The sequence below is a fragment of the Anopheles marshallii genome, chromosome 3, assembly GCF_943734725.1.
Source record: "Anopheles marshallii chromosome 3, idAnoMarsDA_429_01, whole genome shotgun sequence".
Lineage (NCBI taxonomy): Eukaryota > Metazoa > Arthropoda > Insecta > Diptera > Culicidae > Anopheles > Anopheles marshallii.
The window spans coordinates 33,883,273-33,904,104 of NC_071327.1; the positions used below are offsets into that span (position 1 = coordinate 33,883,273).

The window sequence follows — 20,832 nt, forward strand, 5'->3', positions numbered from 1 at the left end:
CCTTCGCTTTGTACCAGCATTTATGTTTCTTCGGTATTAATGTATGTATTTACATTTATCTTTTTTTTTCATGTCCATTGCATCGCGAATTCCACGGACCGTCCGGTTTGACCTTTTTCGTTGGCAGCTGGCCTAAAATGTAAGTATTAGCATCACCCAAGGAACGTTTTACCGGAAAGCAAACTAATCTCTTTTCGTTGCTTCTCGTTACTTCACCAGATACCGACAATCAGCGTGTTATAATTCACGTGAAGGACGTGAACGATGAGCCGCCATACTTTATCAATCGTCCACTGCCCATGCAGGCGGTAGTACAGCTGAATGCTCCGCCAAACACACCCGTGTTCACGCTGCAGGCACGCGACCCCGACACCGATCACAACATACATTATTTCATCGTACGTGACCGTACGGGCGGACGGTTCGAGGTGGACGAACGTTCCGGTGTTGTCCGGACGCGCGGTACTGATCTGTTCCAGCTGGACATGGAGTACGTGCTGTACGTGAAGGCGGAGGATCAGAACGGTAAGGTGGATGACCGGCGGTTCCAGAGCACCCCGGAAGAACGACTATCGATTGTCGGTGGCAAACGTGCGCCTCAATTCTACATGCCAAGCTACGAAGCAGAAATTCCAGAGAACCAGAAAAAGGACTCCGAGTAAGTACCGACAGAGGAGAAAGTACCTTCACTGAATGGAATGCTCATTCTTGCACACATTCTTGACGCTCATTTTGAACTTCCTTTGCAGTATTATTTCCGTGAAGGCAAAATCGTTCGCTGACCGAGAGATCCGGTACACGTTGAAGGCTCAGGGCCAGGGTGCTGGAACGTTCAACATCGGGCCCACATCGGGTATCGTAAAGCTGGCAAAGGAGCTGGATTTTGAGGATTTACGACAGCCACACGTTTACTCGTTAGTCGTAACGGCCACCGAAGATTCGGGTGGTTTCTCCACTTCGGTAGAGGTAAGTGTGATGATAATGATGATAATGTGCATTCTTTAACGTTATGTCTTATTTGTCTCTTCAGCTCACAATCCGCGTAACGGACGTTAACGATAACGCACCCAAGTTTGAATTGCCCGATTATCAAGCGCACAACGTCGATGAAGATATTCCGCTAGGAACGAGCATCTTGAAAGTGAAAGCAATGGACGCTGATTCGGGTGCAAATGCAGAGATTGAATATCTCGTGTCCGATGATCACTTTGCCGTGGATTCGAACGGTATCATCGTGAACAACAAGCAGCTAGATGCGGATAACAACAATGCGTACTACGAATTTGTCGTAACCGCTAAGGACAAGGGAGAACCGGCCAAGACTGGCACGGCTACGGTGCGCGTGTACACGAAAAACAAGAACGACGAGGAGCCCAAGTTCAGCCAGCAGGTGTACACTCCGAATGTGGACGAAAACGCCGGCCCGAATACGCTCGTGACGACGGTGGTCGCCTCGGACAAGGATGGCGATAATGTGCGGTTCGGATTTGTTGGCGGAGGTACGAGCAGTGGCCAGTTCGTGATCGAAGAAATCACTGGTGTCATCCGGCTGCACAGCAAGGCGATTTCGCTCGATCGGGACAAGTATGAATTGAATGTAACAGCTATGGATGATGGGTCGTGTTGCGTCAATGGTGACGCGACGATTCATACATCTACAGCTGTTGTCGTTGTGTTCATCACCGATGTGAACGACAACAAGCCGGTGTTTAAGGATTGCGGCACCTACTATCCGAAGGTGGAGGAAGGTGCACCGAACGGTAGCCCCGTCATTAAAGTGCAGGCGACCGACGAGGATAAGGGTGTCAATGGGCAGGTAAGTAAAGAAGTGTATTCATTTTCCTTTTGGAAGCACATGCTAATATCTTGGCATCATTGGTATCATTTTGCAGGTCAAATACTCCATTGTCCAGCAGCCAAATCAGAAAGGTACGAAATTCACCGTGGATGAGGAAACGGGTGAAGTTTCGACAAACAAGGTGTTTGATCGAGAAGGTGACGATGGCAAATTTGTGTCTGTAACGGTAAAAGCTACCGATCAGGGTGAACCTAGTCTGGAAGGCGTTTGTTCATTTACTGTGGAAATTACGGATGTAAACGACAATCCACCGTTGTTTGATCGACAGGTAAAGGAGCAAAGTTCATGGGTAGTATATAAGACGGGCGCGATATAAACTTTTGTGCGATATCCTTTTTTTAGAAATATGTCGAAAACGTGAAACAAGATGCAAGCATTGGAACAAACATTCTTCGCGTATCCGCGTCCGATGAGGATGCAGATAACAATGGTGCCATCGTGTACACATTAAGCGCACCGCACAGTCCCAACGATTTAGAGTATTTCGAAATTCAGCCAGAATCTGGCTGGATAGTGTTGAAGAAGCCGCTAGACGTAAGTATTCTTTGATTCAATTAGACATTTGCATCGATTGATTCGATTACTACCCCTACAATGTCCCATTCCTCACAAACACCGTCCTCTATTGAAGTCTTGAACATTTCGATACATTGTCTGAAAAATTGTTTGCAATAGTCAACTCAATTTGTGATCCGGAAAGAGATTGCATCGAGCAGTAGCGACACAGCTACTTATCACGTTTGCGAGAATATCGTTTGCGAATGATATCCTGTGCACGTGGTTATCTTTACTAGATTTTCTTAATAATGGCTGCCGCAGATAAAATATGAAATTAGTACACGATAGGTATTCTAGGACGATCTTTTCACGTGATCTATAGAATAGTTATGCGTTACTACAGTTGTACCTGATTATACTATTACATGATAGGGAAACGAATGGGTCGCTTAATACGGAAGTGTCACCAGCAAGGCGAGAGGTAGAGAGAAAGAGAAAGAGAGAAAATGATTTAATTCCGTCAAAAGTCGTTATGATTTGTCTCGAATTTGTGCGATATTAATATTCTACCGTTTTCATTTCGTTTTTTTTTGTTATTGGTATGAATTTGGTTTGAACGATTTGTTTATCATAAAACTGCACCATATTATTGTGTGACGTTATTTCTTTCGTTTCTTAAGTTTTTTTTTATCGGAATAATGAGTGAAAATAATGCTGTGAATATATTACACTATTTAAATAGTGGGTAAAGGAATGGTAGATTCGAAGAGAGATGTATCTGAAAGTAGATTTTTTAAACATATATAAAGTATTTTGCATTAGTGAAAGAGACGCAAAACACTGAACAAATGAAATTGAAATCGCTCTCGAGTTTACCAATCGCTTATCCCTCATATCTATGATTGTGGTTTGTGATTCGTCGGCACTCGCAAGCTTCCAAATGTCGACAGAAGCTTTTTCTACTACTTACAGCACCAATTACATTTTCAGTTGCCAGTTGTACGAGATTTAGACATCTTCTTGTTTAGCCGGTCGATCTGCGCCCTGTGTGTGCTCAGCTGACGGATGAACAGCTACATGGATGAAGATGGCTCGATCTCTCTTCGCTGCACTTGTTAATTTATATAGCTTAGTGTTTCGTTTCCAATTGTTTTTGTAAGCCAAATGAGCACATTATGTTCTTTCAGTCAACTGCACCGCGTACAATCTCCGTAGCGAGGAAAAGTACATCTCGTTCTCTGCACCAGTATACATGTATGGTTTCCAACTGCACCGAGTACACTTGATAGCTTTCTGTTGGTGTGTCAAACCTAGTTATGTTCTTTCTTCTAATGCACAAAACTAAATGAATATGCAATATCTCTGTATCATTATATGCACTGTTTTACTGTTGTTTGGAGGCGCACGCAACACTATGCGTGACTAAGCATCTCTACGGCACCGTATTCTGCAGCACTTTCCGTTCTGTATCACAGTCCATCTTGATTTATATTTGAAACTGGTTTATAAACAAAAATACGATCGATGTTTTGATACGTTCGCTTTTCAACGACCCACAAACGAGGAATCTTAGATGGTACCTGTTAAAATATAAAACTTTTACGTATCCTTTCTGATTCCTCGTTGTGGAGTTAAGTTTTTTTTAAACCCCCGTACCCACGTAAATGATCATCCAAAATAAGAACATTTTTGATGTTTTGGTACACTTTTCGTGGAACGTTGGGTATAAGCGGATAGCGATGGATGATTTGTTTTTGCTTAGATAATTTTAACAACGAACTCTTTTTAGACTGAAGATTACAATAAGGATGTGTTTTGCAGCATTAATCGTCATCACGCACCAGAAAAGCTCAGTGAAATGTGTTTTGATTACTCGAGGCGTAGAGGATCTCTCCGACAGTGACGTTTCGTACGGATAGGGGGCTTTACAACCAGCTAGCAGTATTGTGGAATGCGTTTTTGAGATTTTGATTTGATTTCCCAACATTTGCTAGAAAAGCAAATGATACCAAGCACTACAAAACTACCAGTACTGGACGAATGAAGTGCGATTGCAAGTGACATTTTTCCAGAACGTGCTGATGTGGGAGAGCAAAACAAAAGGCTTGTAAATCCGAGCTCGTTACCTTTTTAACGAACATATTTTTGATCATTCGCCAAAGTCGTGTCGCCAATTTTTCCGAAACGATCTACTCAGTCTCAGTTTTTTGTATGAGTAAATTGGATTTTTCTTCCCCTTGTTTGTTTTGTTTTTGGCTTTTAGTTGTGGTCAGACTAGAAACAATAGTACTGATAAACAAGCACTTACATCAATATGCAAAAGAGTGCCTTTTTTACTCGCGGTTTAGTTTTTCATTCGCTCATTGCAGTATAAATGCAAACTTTGCACACTTTACAGACCAACATAAGCGATACCATCACACCCTGACTTTAGGTTGTTTTTTTTTGTAGAATAAGATGTGTTTTCTTTTTTCCAATACGTAAAGAAACGGCCTTATAACATTTTCGGTTGTTTATAAGTTTAGTGTAATTCTCATATGACGAACCCAGGTTTTTGGTTGCCATCTGGAATGCTTGAAATTTTGTGTTCGTTCCAAGCCATCACGCGTTCCATGCATGACAAGTATCCTTCATGAGTTACTCCTCTGTACTGCTTCCAAAACTGTAAAGCAATTGATACTACTGCAGTCACCGATGTTGAGGAAAGATGGAACAAACCGAATGTTGCGATTTGTTCCATGTTTCTGCAATTCGCTTCAGGAATGTTTATAAACATCTTTTGTTTTGTTTGCGACAACTGTAGTGCGGTAAAAGTATCAGGTGTACAATTCCTTCAGTTAGACAAAACTTGGATAATTAATCGTAACCCTCTTCTGTTGGTTTAACTTAAAGACTTTTGTTTCAACTGCACTGTTAAATGGTATTTATTTCGATGAGTTGTTATTGAATGTTTGTACTTTTCTTTTCTCTTTTCGTTGATTTTCCGGATGTTCCGTTTCCTCGTATGCAATCGAATTCATTACCACCGTTGTGTGATATCTCGTTCTGCGTAATGCGCAAACCGCAGGGCTGCTACTCCGTAAGTAGCCGCGTGTTAGACCACAATGTTTGATAGCACTGAGAGCTGCTTGTATCGCTATGTCCGTTCTAATACATGAAGCTACGATCTGGAACAATTCTGTCACTATATGTAGTTGTGCCCCGAAGCATTTCATTGGTAACTAAACATCCACCGAATGGCACGAAACATTTTCCAAATTTGTGGCAAACAAAAGACACACTTCCCGCACATTTCAAACCATACCTCAATACATGTTTCCTTTCTGTAATCTGTGGTAGCCAAAACTGTCGAGCAAAGCTAGATCATGCAGAAGGATCTCTGTCCGCTCTTCCTATGGAAAAGCGAAACGACACAGATTGACTACATTAGTAACCGATATCTTTGTAATGCTAGATTCAACGCCAGCTGTACTGGTTCAATGTAAAGGGATTCCACAAGTTTCATGAACAATAGTGTTTATGGTCCAAAGAACATGGTAGCTTATTTTTTGTACTATTTTACCAGTATGATTTGAGTACAATTTTGTTTTTGTCCCAGTACATTATGCTTTTTTTAAAAATAAAATAAAACAAAACGTACTATACATACACGACAATTCTGCTAGCTACCGCCAGGTAGCGCTCACAATCATAATAACGCATAACGCTAACTCCTTCTCTTCGTAACGATTTAGCCTAGACACGTTAAGGTTGTGTTACATTATTGTTATCATTTCGTTTTTGGTCTTGGATTTTCGAAACCTCCTCATTGAATATCCCATTTTTCTCACTGTTTGTTTGATCCCCCGTATATTAACATTTGAAATGTTTTGTATTAATAATGTACCACTGTGCTTACGTATTATGTTTGCTATTGCTATTGTGTCTGAACATTTTTATTAATTCTAATTGTTTTTCTTTTTTTGTTGATTTTTCTTTCTTTTTTTTTTATTTTCATATTCCGTTCGCTTTGGTTTTCTGGTCGTATGCTGTCGGCGTTTGTTGTCGGTCTCGTCCCGGCTTTGATGTTTTTGGTTGGATGATGTACAAATTGATTTGTATTCAAAACACCCAAATCATCCCAACGTTTGTTCACCCCTGTTACATTCCCAAACAAATTCAACAAAAAAAATACCTGTACAAAAAACTGACTGACGCGTTGTGGCAAACTGAAATGATCTAAAAACCTTAAACTATTCATCTTCTGGATGCGCAAACCGGGTGACCATGTCCGGTGTTGCCGTTCCGTACAAACAAAAACACATAAATCCCGGCAGCGTGAAAGGTACCGGCTGAAGGTGTACGCCTCGGATAGAGGCGATCCACCGTCCACCGCCGACGTGGACGTAGAGCTCGATGTGGTCGATCGGAACAATAAGCCACCGATCTGGGATCGCACTATATATGGCCCCATTCACATTAGGGAAAATGTCACTGTCGGTACGGTAGTCACATCGGTGAAAGCAAGGTTGGTATAAAATGGATTCCAGTGCTGCCAGAATAGTTAACTCAAAACTCACCAGTAAATTAGCTCCGTAAGCTGCACCGCACTGTTGTAAACAAAACTTCTCCTGTTAATGAGCTGTCTTACTATACTAATTTCGATTGTATCTACTAAAAACGGTTCCAATCGTAGCTTGTCCAATGCAATCAAGCGCACACACTACTTAACGGGAAGCGTTTCTAGCATTTCGAAGTGGTTTGTGCGCATGTGCCCGAGTTTGCTGGAGGGGAAAAATCCGACGCTTCCTGGCTCCAGAGAACACGAGGCTTGCGAATATGTGAACTGAAGCTAGCTTGAACTAACATCTTATCCGAATCAACTGCAACTGGATTGAACTCGTAGAACATGGTTTTGACCAGAATTTTTGATAAAACCATTTTGCACGACATTAGACTCTGGGTTGCAGTTGGTTCAACCAATATATCCATATTTATACATACCTTTATATGCCTTATATTTATATAATATATCATAATATTGAACTAAATGTAAACCATTGTAAATGATGTAACGTAAATGAAGCAGTTGAGGGGAAACACATGTACTTCAACAACAATCGTCATCGACATTTCCGGCCGAAGATCCAGCGAATAGACTCGTTGTGATCGGATCGAGACCATTTCCACCCACCAACCTGTTGTAGTGCTGCATATTTACAGCGCTGTTGTTTTTATTATAAAAGCAGAATCAATTGGCAGTCCGGATGGTTAAAACGAAACTATTTGGACTGTTGTTTTTCATTTTAATATTGTTTATATAACAACGAGTTACTTATTACTATTTTGTGATGCGTTTTGGTTATTTTTGTTCAATGGTGTGTATTCATTTTTTGTTCGTGCTTTTCTCTCGTTCTCGCTCTCGAATTTAATTTGTCGACGGTAATACGTTCCATCGAAACAGGAGGCTGTTTTTTGTAAAGAAAGTCAAATATTTTGCCAATTTGCTCCTGGCTGCGACCTGCAGAAACATCGTATGCAATCATTTTTCCGGCGATAAATTTTTTGCCAATTCATTTGAAACGAAAGTTAAACATTTTTCTATAACGTTCAACGCGTAAAGAGGCAGGAGACGGTTACAATTCCTTCCTACAAACGATCAAAAAAGAAGACGAAAACAAAATCCTTTAACTACAGCAATGCAACCAAAGGACTTACCCACCCATACGCAAACGGGCTAATGGAACCACCGGGCCCACAATGGAGTGAACTGATTTTTGATCACCAACTTTGTTTTTTGCTCACTTTTTCTCTCTTTTTCTCTCTCTTTCTCTTTTTTATCTCTTTTTTGCAAACGATAAACCTTCGGCGTTCCCGTGATTTGTTTTTTGCGCAACAATGGACGGCGAATTTTCTGCAATAACAAAAAAAAAACCCACGAAAAATTCAACGATTCTCGACATTAAATCGAACCAACCTGTATGCGCCGCGTGCAAATCAAAATTGTTTTCCACCTTTCCCCCGAATCGTCTGTGTATTATTATCGATTTCGAATTCGCACGATTGATGTTTATTTTATTATTCGTTTTGCTGTTCTTTTTGCTGTTGCTCCCTGCTGTTACATTCGCGCCACATTTGTGGAAACTGTTTAATTCAATTCATGTTGCGGATCGATGTACATGATTTTGTATTTTGTGTGTATCTTTGTTATGTTGCTGGTTTTGTTTTTTGGTTGTATTCGATAACTCTCCTTCCACAAACATGTACACACGTCGTTGCGCTAATGCGGCGCTGTTACATTGCTCGGGTTTACTTTTTATTTTTTGGTTGTTGCTGTACATTTTACATCGTGGTACCGTTTTTTTGTTGTTTGTTGCAACTTACGACATAAACACATTTTCTATGAATCACATATACGTAAACCATTTTTTTTTGTCAATCGACGTTAATTTTGATTTTACCAAAAATTTTGTTTCCGAAATTTTGATTCTTGTTCGGAATCTGTTTTTTTTATGTCTACTTGTCCGTGTTGTATTGCTGTGTTCTTTTGTTGCTATGTTTTTTTGTGCACCGGTTTGCAATATTTTTACATTAATGTTTTGGGTGTGTGTAACAAAATCATCTCGAACCCCCGAAAAAACCCAACATTTCACGTACACAATCCATTTTTTGATTTTGTCTCACCAATCCAACTGCCCTTGTTGTTTCGATTTGTTTTGCAAAACTAAAAAAAAAACATTATAATGCCGCCAACATCGTCAACCCCACAAAAACGATCCACGGTCTTTTGTTCGTAGCGCGAAACGTACAAACTCGAAGCGATGGCCCAAGACAAAGGATATCCGCCGCTGTCGCGGACGGTCGAGGTGCAGATCGATGTCGTCGATCGGGCCAATAATCCGCCGGTGTGGGACAATACGGTATACGGGCCGATTTACGTCAAAGAAAATATGCCTGTCGGTGGAAAGGTTGTCTCGATAAAAGCCAGGTCTGTGTTGATGCGCTTGGATGCGTGGTATTTTTTTTAACAACAAGAATTTTTGCATTTGATTTTTATTACGACATCATTGCTTCATTTCCTCATTTCATACAAACGTTAACCATCGTCCGCTTCGGTAGTACGTGAAGCTTATTTTTTGTTATCGAATAATGTTTTTTATGCCATGTTTTTGTTTTCGAGGCTTAAATCGGCTCGAGATCAATGTTTAATTTCAATCAAAGCTATGTGAAGATAAGCGCTTAATGCTAGAAATAATGAGCGAAACCCTAGTGAAAATGCCTAAATTATGGAATTTGAAAATAATTATAATAGACCAACGTTCTTCTGTGAAAAGTCGCAAGATGTTGAGGAATATCCTCAGATCCAATAGAAATTGAAGAATGTCTTTAAAGAACGTATGTGAAATATCCGAATTACACCATCGTTCTTGGATATGAATATTTCCAGCAATTCGAAGAATTGCTCTTTCTTTGTACCGAATTACTTCCGGTGCATTACATTCTTACAATTATGTAACGATGTCCTGAGCGCGGATTGTGACTGTGACTTCCCGGAATGAATGTGATGTGGAATCCCCACATTTGGAATTTCATCAATAGAAGATATCTCCCATTAACGAAAGCGAAGGAGAACACGTGGAAACAAGCTGTATGTGTGCTTGTATGGAGGAAATGTGATTGGCATTTCGCTTGTCTTCGTCACAGTGGAAATAACTACACTAATCAAGCATGCACACAATTCTATGAATCAGTGCTCCATCCGCGGTGGCCTGGTGATTACTAAGTGTAGCATCTCACTCCGAATATGCTACCGACTGCAGCTTTTTTTCATTGCATTGTAATCATTCATACCTTTCTGTGGAAAGGAAATGGTAAATAGCGAACTCGTCATCTCGTTTGGTAGAAATTTACCGGAGATAGTTTACATTCCACAATACGTCACGGAATGTAACATGAGCACATAATTACTATTGCTTCAGCATAAGCGAGCGGTAGCTAGGATGAACCTTACTGAACAGGAAAACAATGTTCATTATTGCACATACAACCTTCTAGTCCTTAAGGAACATTGAATGGACAATAGATCGTGCATGTAACCAAAACTCGTTGTAAGAATCTCCACAGTTTACCGGGAGTTAATTAATTTCCCATTAGCATCATTACCTTTTTACCAACTACCTATCGTCCAGGCATCCTTTTGTCCACCGTTGATCGTCCGTTGTTTATGGAAGGGAGTTTGTTTGCTTTGCATCGTTAATGAAGAGTGTACAGCAAAGGCAAGATCATATTTAGTTAATTGATATCCGTTTTGCAATCGAGGGTACACCCTGGTCCAGTGTCTTTTTTACTGTTCCAGTGCCGCGTGCTGGTCCCGATATTTACCGCAGCGTACATGATAAGTATTTATTCGGCTGGATGATGTTGGTCATCCCTTTTTTAGTTGTTGTTGGCCCGCGCGAGTTGTTTACTCTCCGCTGTTACTAGCCCCCGAGGCATTATGAATTATTTACTTCCATAAATTGTCTGCTTTTTACCGTATCTTGCAGCCGGTACAGGTTTAGCTAGAAGCGCTCCGGCTTCCAGCGGAGATGATGTGTGATCTTCCGTGCTCGAAAGTCATACAAATGAGGACGCAAATGTGTTGTGTGAAGGCGAATAAAAAGAAATTAACTGATGGGCAAACGATGGATTCTCTACACGCTCACGTTTACCAGGGGAGCCCATCGGAGGCGTAACTCGTTAGTCCTGTTCTTCGGAGAGGATGAACTGGTGTTGTTGTGCTAGTTTAACCGATCCTTTCGGTTAAGCTGTTTGTATTTCTCTTCCCCTTTTTGGTAGTCACACGAAGAAACGTTCTTTTTTGTGCTGCGTCTCCAGTAACTGGGTAAGGCATACGTGCGGTGGAAAATTTTACTTAACATTTCGCTGACCCGCCGTTCTAGTTTCGTTTTCCTGTCCGTGTATTTGCAAACGAACCGACTTCTCACAAACGCGAACTGACGAGCGCAGCTGGTAATAAGGAAATTAATTATTTTTCTGTCCCAACGCTTGTTCGCACGGGTGGGAGAACCAACGATCAACGCTGCTAGCAACAACAACAACATCAACACCGGAAGCTTTTCTAAGGATTGACCCTCACGATGTGCGCAATATTTAGTGGTTTTTGGGGTTTTTGTTCGTGGGATGCATACACAATGTGTGCTGCCAGCGAATAATCCAGTACATCCGTACCCGGCTGGTAGTTAAAAGAAATGTGTGAGCCGAAACCAAAAAAAAAGGACATTGCCACCAAACCACCCCCTCTAGCTACCGCTTTTTTATATGTTTAACGTGGCAGTCGAGTTGAAACAAAATAACAACCAAAAACTCGGCTGAAAAAAACACTTACATGTACCCGATAGTCGTGGGTTTCCCATTGCTTCTAGCTTTAGCTTCTCTTGGAGGGTGGGAAAAAGATGCGGTGAAAGAACACCCGATGCATATCTCATGCGGATGATCTTTTTTGTTTTTTACTCTACAAAAACACACACACACTTATCCTTCGGCTGTGGTTGCCTTGGTGGATGATGGAAAAAATAGACGTCAAAAAAGGGAAAACAGAAATCTCGAAGCAAAACAAAAATATACCGACCAAAATGGTTCTGGCCTGGTGCGGCGGCGACAAACCAACATAAAAAAGGGACATCATTTTTTGATAAAAAACACACACCCTCCGGACTTTTGAGCTCCCGAAAAGGAGGGTGTCGCCTCCCGCATTTGCTTCATGCCCAGCCGCCATTGGGGCTTTTGGAAAGCTTTTGAATATTTCATGCAAGGAATAACATTGCCACGATTTTCTGCTCGATTTTTTTGGTTTTCATCACGGTACAGCATTATTTCTCCTCGAAATGTCACGCTGTACAGCCATATCTTCGGTTGTGCTGACCTCTGGGTTCGTCTCATTTGGTGATCCTTAGGGATCAGGCCTTCACATACATACACACATATCGCTAGCTACACGCGGGGGTCACACGTGCTTATCAAGAAGTTTTGCTTTGGGTAGTGGGAAAAAAATAACATGTTCAAAAGCACTGATCCGCCTGTCTGGTATTATCAGCCAAAATATGAAAAAAGTGAAAATAGGCCACGAATGTGTTTGTCGCCTGTTCCAATGTCCGTTGGAATGTATACACATTTTTTTTGCTCGCTCTGTTTCAGTTTGTTTGCATTAGTTTCGTTTGTTATCGCAAGTAATTCCAGTACACGCAACCTTTTTTACGCCAGTTTGCTGATAGGGAAATGGAGGGATTTGCGTGTTTTTTTTCATTTAAGCTTTCTGGTTTAGTCTTGCGCAACCGATTAACGGTGGTTGGTTGCTAAAAAAGGCTGGAAAATATGTTTCATTTTGCAAGTGGTGGATAAAAATTTGAATCTAATATTTTGGAGGGATCTTTTTTTATTCTGTGACAACTCTTGGTGGTTCATATGTAGGAGGTTCGCTTGAATAAAAAGTATGTTTTTAACATAAACCGTTTCAAAGAGTGCACTATAAAAAATGAATGAATGAATCTATGAAATCATTTCAAAGCAACAGTGATATTTTAATCATTCAATGTACCGCGAATATCGGCTAGGTTGTAATGAATGAGTTTCTTGTGAATGTTTGGAAGTAATGCGTGCAAATAATGTATTTTTTCCGTTATTGCTAGGCTATTTAAATTGAAAAGTTAGAAATGGGAATGCTCATTGTTGGGAAATTGATTTGGTTTTTGTTATACTTGAAAAGAATATATTTTCATTTGTTAGTTCGAACAATACACGTGGCGTAATAGAACTACCTCAAATAAAACGCAGAATACGATTAAAACGCAGGAAAAAATATTACCAAAGTGTTACCAATTTTTGAAATTGGTACCAAATGGAAACACTTTGGCTATTATTTGAATTATCTAAAAACATCCTGAAAATAATCTTTTTGTGGTTGTTAGAGTGCATTATTCGTTTGACTATCATTTATCATCTGGGTGTCCAACAGAATCCCGGAATTAGACTAACTAGTATTGTACCATGTGCAATCATGTGCCACGATCGTGCTATCATTTGCTATGAACGTGATGTTTTGGTCATATGAACACGTTGAAGTTTTTAAAGTTGTTTACGTTATTCTGTTAACTGAATATTTAAAAAAATCAAATGGAATGTTTGTTATAAAATATGTCATTTCAAGTAGATTTCTATGATATTGTTATCGTTCGATTCCCCACGACTATGATAGAATTTAGCAAATAATGTTTGACGGACATTTTTGAATGGCATATGTGGTACCTTGTATTGTCGTTTTATTTAAAAAAATTTCGAATAGCTCAAATATATTTAAAAAAAAAACATTATTATTATTATTATTATTGGGTTTCATATACTTTTACTGAAAATGAAATCTAACTGAAAGCTTTTTGGAAAGTACATGTATTTCTTACAACATGTTGGACATTACATAGAAATTACATGTTAGATGTTCGTACTACTCACATAAGGCTTTTTAATTAAAGCCTGGTAGTGATTTTCCACACATTTTATCGACTCAGTGCGAACACGGGTTGTGATTGCCGTACGCCGGGACGTACCGTCGCACGAATACAAAATAGATTTTATGCCCGGTACCGCCATTGGATTAGTGCGAGATTAGGCGAAACTGTAATTATGTTGTTTAAGACAGAACGAGCATTACCGAGCGCGCGTGTAATGCGCGACACAGTTCGAATGAAACTCGCTTCATTTCAAACACACCCCCAGTCGCCATCCCGCCTTTATGCATCTGCACAGTAAGGTAACATGGCCCATATGGGCCACGGTTGTAGTATTCTCTTCCTAATGCTAACCCATTTCGTGTCCGCTACTCATCCGGAAGCAGCGACTGATGGTTGATGAGCAGCCGGCTTCCCGGAAGCAACGCGTTTGGTGGGTATGGTAGCAGAAAAACTTCGCTTGCATGGTGAAAGGGTTCGTTTTGTGATGTTGTTTTTTATTTTTGTTTTTGCTGGAAAAAGTCGCCCGTAAACCTCATCCACAGCTGTTTGGGGCTTTTGCCTCTTTATCGTAGCTAACCATCTGATTCATTTGTGTCACAGTTGCAGTAAAACGGGGTAAAGGGAGCCGAGGAAGTCGCTATTTGCACTACCTCCACTAAACAAGCATTGTGTAACCGCAGTAACGGAAGAGACCACACTCGAATCCCGATGCTTAAGCCGTTTCACCGGGCGGACATTTATCCAGCGTGAGAAACGTGTAGAGATTGTGAAGGATATCCTCCGTACCGTTGTTGCATCGTGCCACCGGACCATCATGGCCCAATGTACACTTTCGCCAATGTTGAAGAAGATGAAGCGATATTTGCTTCCTGTGATGCGAAGGCGCACATGAATCTGCCCATGACCGGGATAGTTCGGTTTTCCCGTCGTCCAATTCCGTTTTTTTTGTATTTATCTTGTTTTTATCATCGTTTTTCAGCTCCGGAATGTTGAGTGTAAAATAAAACACAACCAGACACGGCTTGCGGGAACGGAGCGGTTATCACTGTAGCAAAGGCCCATCGATAAGGTGGAAGCTGGAACTGGCATATCTAGTGCATATTGTTGAGCACTGGCTTTTTGAAATGGTTGGAGTGCGACGAACGTAAAAACTTACACGTAGAGTGTAGTCGTTCCGAATATGGAATATGGCCGGATTGCTGGAAGCAAGGTTTTGTGGCCATTCCGAAGGGTTTTGTGATGATGGCATGCAAATGATTTTGCGGTGTGCAGATGAACGGCGAGTTATATTTTAATGTTCGCAAACATGCGCTTCTCTGTCACATCATGGATGGTTACGTATGTGAGTGGAGACAGAGAGAGCAAAAAAAGTAAACATCAACATAACTCCACGGGATGTACTTCCCATCCATGATTTCACACCTGGCACAACCCGGGTGCGAGTGGTAAATGAGGATGGAAAATGAAAATTCATTATCAGCATCACCGGGTAAAGCGTCGTGTATCGGTCTTTTACATATCTCCTCTCTGAGTGTGTAGGTACACTCGTTCGAGTGGCACCTCGACGAATCTAAAGGACGGATGGTGCGGATCCTTATTTGAAGTGTGTCTGTGTGCACTACAGGAAAAGTTGATCGCGCTGATAGTGTAGCTTAAAAAAAGGATTTAAAAAAGCGCGTATCGATGAGACTGACGTCATTCAATTATCGTTTCCGATTTTTTAATTTGTTGTTGCTCCCCTTAACGCATATTTCACAAGCAAATAAAAAGGTATCTGGGAGTGAAATTGAATTGTGATAAACGGAATTTTATGCTGTGCTTCTTCTGGTGATTGTTAAAATTGCTGAAGTATATTTGTTTACGATCGATGAAAATGAAATTAGAAAATGAAATTTGTTCACTTCCACTTCCTTCCTGGAATTAATGTAGGAATTTCGGGAATCAATTCAGGTTTTGTAATGCCCTGACAATAGCTTCAATTATATTTCCAGAAAACTCTCACACCGTTCGGTATGTTTTCTTTAAGTTATTTAAAAGGAAAATCAAATTGACTTTAAGCACACGCAAGGTTTCCGACAGAGGCAATTAAAGCGACAATTCGAGCAATACATAACATAGCTCAACGAAATTTGAGCCATTCCCGAATGGAGCTTTAAATGGTCCGTTTGTGTTCTGTTAAAAGGGCATAATATCGTACGATATGCTCTTCGTTCGGTGGGATTCAGCACCACCCCATTGGCTCGTTTATGTTAAACTGATTAAGTTTTCCCCTGCTCCAGTTTGCAAGCAATCATAATCAGACATAATGACCGTGAATTAGCCCAAAGGGATTTGGGTGCAGTGGACTCATCTTCAGGGATACAACGATTCCAAAGCTCCCAAAACAGACAACTGATGAACCCATTCTCCCTTCCATAAATGAGACAGTCGCAGCATTGCTTTGGGATTAGGATTGAATAAAACCGGGAAAAAGGACTGTTACGACATGTCGAAACGGGAACGAGCATTATGCACGTTTGGTTGGATACGGTTTGATCATCGAAGTATAAGCATGCACGGTACATGGTCTAAAGACAACGCGGCTGGGTTTTAGTGTTCAGCCGCTCAGACACACAAGTGCACATTCCTGGATGCGCAATTCACTTTATGCTGTCATAAACATGCCGATAAAATAGCTACACGTTTATGCGTGTGTTCCCTTTTTTATCTCGCCACCCTCAGAAAGGGAAGAAGATGGACTGTTCCGCTTTTAATATTTGCCCCCGCCGATCGAAAAGGAAACGAGCGGAAGCCAATGATGCCCCGAGGTTGCCTTGAACTGAAGGACAAAGGACAAAAGGACAAAGTAATTGGGAAGTTACGAGGGATGTAAACGATAATTCATGAAGTGCGTGTGTTGTGTGTGTATAAAAATTTGGGGCATCCTTGATAAGGATGGTCATGGTCCAAGGTAAGGCAAGATGCATTGCACGTAACAAAAGATGAGGTACACGCACCGCACAATCAGAGCGCTTATGTGTACACGGTAAAAGAAAGAAAAAAGTAAGGAACCCATGTATGTGAGTAATGGGAAGTTATGCTTCATGTTTTCGACAGCATAGCAGACGCCTTGGGTGGGAAAATACCTGGAAGCGACCGGTAACCGTACAGGATGTGTTTCTGGTACCGGAACCGCTTTCATTTCACTGTGCATGGTTTTTCTTCTTCTTATTTTTAAGTTAAGTACGATTCAGGGTAGAATGTTTCCTTCCGAAAGATGTCCGATTGGCGAGATGGTAGAAATAAGGCGAACGAAGAAACCTTTTTTCCATGTTTATTTCTGGGTGTCTTCTAAAAGATTCACTGTTTTGGGATGAATTGGGGTTGCCTGCCTGGGAGGATATTTTTGATATCAACAAGTGTACGTGTTTTTTTTTGTTCGCTTCCTATTTCTGAATCCTTGGGGGTTTTTCCTGGGATCGTTAATGGGAACTGACCGGAAAATCCATAACTCCAGGTAAAAGTGAGCCTTCCCGATTTTGACCATTTCTTTATTCGCCCATCTACCGCGCGGGCAATGGAGTCTATGGTGTGGTGTAAACAAGGAAAAAAGAATGCTTAAGGAAATGGGTACGAAAAGCGAAGGAAAGCGCGTGTCCCAGATTCGGTTTCGGATATTTTTTTGTTGTTGCGCTGCACGGTTTTGTTTTATAGCCAGCAGTAAAATATTTACAGAACTTCTCGATTGTAAAGAGCAAAAGACCTCGTGGAAGGCTTTCGCCTGCCCTATTCCAACGCCAAGGACATAAAGAAGCGGTTGGAAGGGAGCGTCGATACAATCCAATTCTGACCCTGGATCGAATCCCATTAAACAATGCTTTAGTGATATGTTGTCCCTCTGGTGGGGGGGGAGTCCGAAGGTATCATTTTTCTTCGTCTCAATTTCACCGCGGATCGAGGGAATGCTTGGCATTCCCGGGTGCTTTGCGCCAAAGTTAAATATCACAAATTAGGTACACGCACACACAACACACTTTCTTCCGGGTTAGGTAACGGTACAGAGCACTTGCCGTTGTCGTAGCCTACGTTCGTCTTTGCCGTAGCCGTGCAAGTTTATCGTTTGCTTCCAGAGTTACAGGCGGATCAAACGAAGCGCTACAACATCTCTCCCGCCCATCGAAAGGAGATAAATATAAATCGGATATTTATTGCAAAAGTTTCTGACCTTTTGTTTGGGACAAGCCTGAAAAAAGAGGAGTGGAATAGTTGAGGAGCAAAAGGACGGCTTTTGGGGATATATTTTTTTTTATGATCCGCGATCCATCCCATTTCTTTTCCGCATTTATTTTCGTTCAATTTGTTCGCTCCAGCAAATGGTTAATATTACTCGGCTTGTACTCGGCTGCAAGTGGCGATCGTTATTATTGTAAGTGTCGTCTGTAAGGCAAAGGATAGCGATACGAATTGTTTGGTTGGTGTTCTGGCAAGCCGGGCAGTGTTTGACATTGTGCTTGGATTGAAAAATTGAACTTCGAAAATCTTTCTCCTAAAAGTGGTGCAAAAACTGACATGGGGAACAAATCATGGCAAAATAACAATTAATATTCATCTATTGATCCGTTGAACATGAACGGGGTGTGACAGCAGCGAGTCTGTGAGCCGAACTTGGTGACCCTCGTCCAGTGGGGCTTTGTTGTGAGCAATAGAATTATATTTAGTGTGCTTTTTTGCGCACTTTAAGCATTTTCTCGGAACAAAAATATCCACCAGAGCAGAACTCCACGGTTCTTCGGCATTCGTACGGTGGATAAGCGCTGAAGTTTGTCGATGTTTTTTTTGTTGTTGCTATGCTTCATCCTCTTTACACTCTAATCCCCGTTGACTCAGTGCCCAACAAGTGGGCGATGGGTGGTTCGTGTGGGTCAGCGTGTTGCTGAGATAACTTTTGATTAATGTATATTTTTTCCGGTACTCTAGAGTCCACGACTAGCGAGCGTGTTGTCTGTGGTAGGTTGGGTGGAAAAGTTTAAAAATTCAATTACTCCCGCAGATGTTTGTCTCTGACAATGACACACGTACACACACACTTATATATACAGCTCGGAGAATCCAAAAAAGGTTCCAATTCGCTTCAGAATGGAAGAAAAGTTGTTCATGATTTTCGCATCATTGCGATAAAACAACCATCTGTCCACGGCGTGTCTGGGTGTGCATTTCGTGTTCTTTAGCTGCCGCAGTAGTTTCCAACTACTGGCTGATCGTTAAATGATGGCAGTGTTGTATTGCCTGGCACCGGAAAGTGTCACGTATCGAACCAAATAAGTGTGCCTGGCTCACTTTAGAAAGGACACAGTTTCAAGGACAAATCCTTGATACACCCGACGTACCCGATGGTGGCAAATCTTTGCAAGGGAGTGACTGTATTTTTCAGAATGTATAAGAAATCAACATGTTGTTGTCGTTGTAAAACCAGAGTGCTTCAACTGTGAGCTACAGTTGAATAATTCATAAGAGGGGTTGCATAGATTTCAGTTTTACTCATTTATCTTCCCAACGCGAAGTAAAGTTTTCCATTCACTTTCATCAACCCATGTGTGAGGCGTCGAACACGGTCGAGTTTTGGTTCTTGGAAGATACCACGAAAACTTCACTGCTTGGAACACTGGATGAAAGGGAGAGTTTTACACAACATTATTCGTGGGGGAAATTGACGACAAAGGGCGGCGTTCTTCGAAAGCAGGAACATTTTTCCAACGAAAAAAAAAAAACGAAAACATTTTTTTTTGTTGACCAAACTTTTTGGTCGCTAGTCGCATACAAACAGTGAAACTTTATTTCACTGCTTAAAATGTTCGTATAATTTTGTGCGCCGAGCAAAATGAAAGAATCATCAGTTGGAAGATGTTATGGCGGGGTTGTTCCTGCTATACGGAACCATTGTAGGCACCCGTAGCCCATTTCAAAATAGGAATAGTGAGCTAAAAACCCCTTTTAGTCAAAAATAAAAAAGTCGCGCTGGTTAGTGAGACCAAAAAATGGACGACAGGAACAGGAAAAGAGTCAGACCAGAACATAATGGAAAGTTTTGTAAGTAAATCTCGGGTCTAAGCTTGCGATTGGCTTTATCTCCGGCGGCAGCTACATATGCTGCTGACGGTTAAAGCATGGGCCGCTCGTCTTTCATAAGCAGAAGTTTTTTTTATCGTAACACCCCGGGCCCATTTTTTTTTTTTGGGGGTTAAGGTTTTTCTCGCTCCTTTGCGTTTCTTCCTGATATGCTACGTCTGGCTTTTTTGCCGCTGTTGTTCCTGATCGTTATTGTTTATGAAGGTGGAAACGGATAGGAGGTTTTCCAATGTTTCCTTCGTTTTTTTTGCTCGCTTCTTCTCATCACCAGTCGTCTCGTTTGCATTTTACACGTCACATGGCTCTACGTGGTAAAGCTGTGAGACACGCTGTCTGCTGTTCCGGGGCTTTTTTTTGCCTTCTTTCTAGCCGCACATCGGAAGAAGCTTGTTTCACTCGGCTTGGCTGCGTGCAAAGAAGGGGCGCTTTTAAATTGCGTGTATATTTTTTGTTGTTGTGTGGAATATATTTGGGAAGTAGTAAGAGTTTGTGGAAATATTGTCGTGTGTTGGTGATATGCTTAAGGGCCAGTTTTCCCTTACCCTATGGAGCTTATTGTGCGAGAGCGCACAGCGCGCACCGCGTTTATAGCCTCATATCTTAAAGAGGCAGCTTATGTTGCCTTTTGTCACTCGCATTCTGCCACGGCACGGGCAGCTCTTTAGTGGGTTTAACGATGGTCTATGCACAGATTGTGCGAAGGAATTTCTACGGAGCATAAAGCTAGAGTGTGGGCATTTTTCCATCATGCAGAGCGCTTATCATCACATATTTGATTTACAGGATTCGGTTGAAGAAAGGTTTGTCAGTAAATTTATTAGAGCTGATTTAGTTTTGGTTTCTATTGAAATTTATTTCAAACGACTAGAAAACAAACAAAATTAT

At 41.3% G+C, this 20,832-nt stretch overlaps 1 protein-coding gene across 2 annotated transcripts in view; it reads left to right on the forward strand.

Moving 5' to 3' along the window:
* LOC128710887 (neural-cadherin) overlaps positions 1-20,832 on the forward strand; it is a 188,891-nt gene that overhangs the window by 23,331 nt on the left and 144,728 nt on the right. The window contains exons 2-9 of one of the 2 annotated variants that reach the window (XM_053805742.1): positions 128-139; positions 220-658; positions 750-966; positions 1,031-1,816; positions 1,893-2,126; positions 2,201-2,392; positions 5,424-5,435; positions 6,673-6,863. In XM_053805742.1, the coding sequence (XP_053661717.1) occupies positions 128-139; positions 220-658; positions 750-966; positions 1,031-1,816; positions 1,893-2,126; positions 2,201-2,392; positions 5,424-5,435; positions 6,673-6,863 (2,083 nt within the window). The remainder of the gene's footprint in view (positions 1-127; positions 140-219; positions 659-749; positions 967-1,030; positions 1,817-1,892; positions 2,127-2,200; positions 2,393-5,423; positions 5,436-6,672; positions 6,864-20,832) is intronic. The other variant, XM_053805744.1, reaches the window with a different exon arrangement.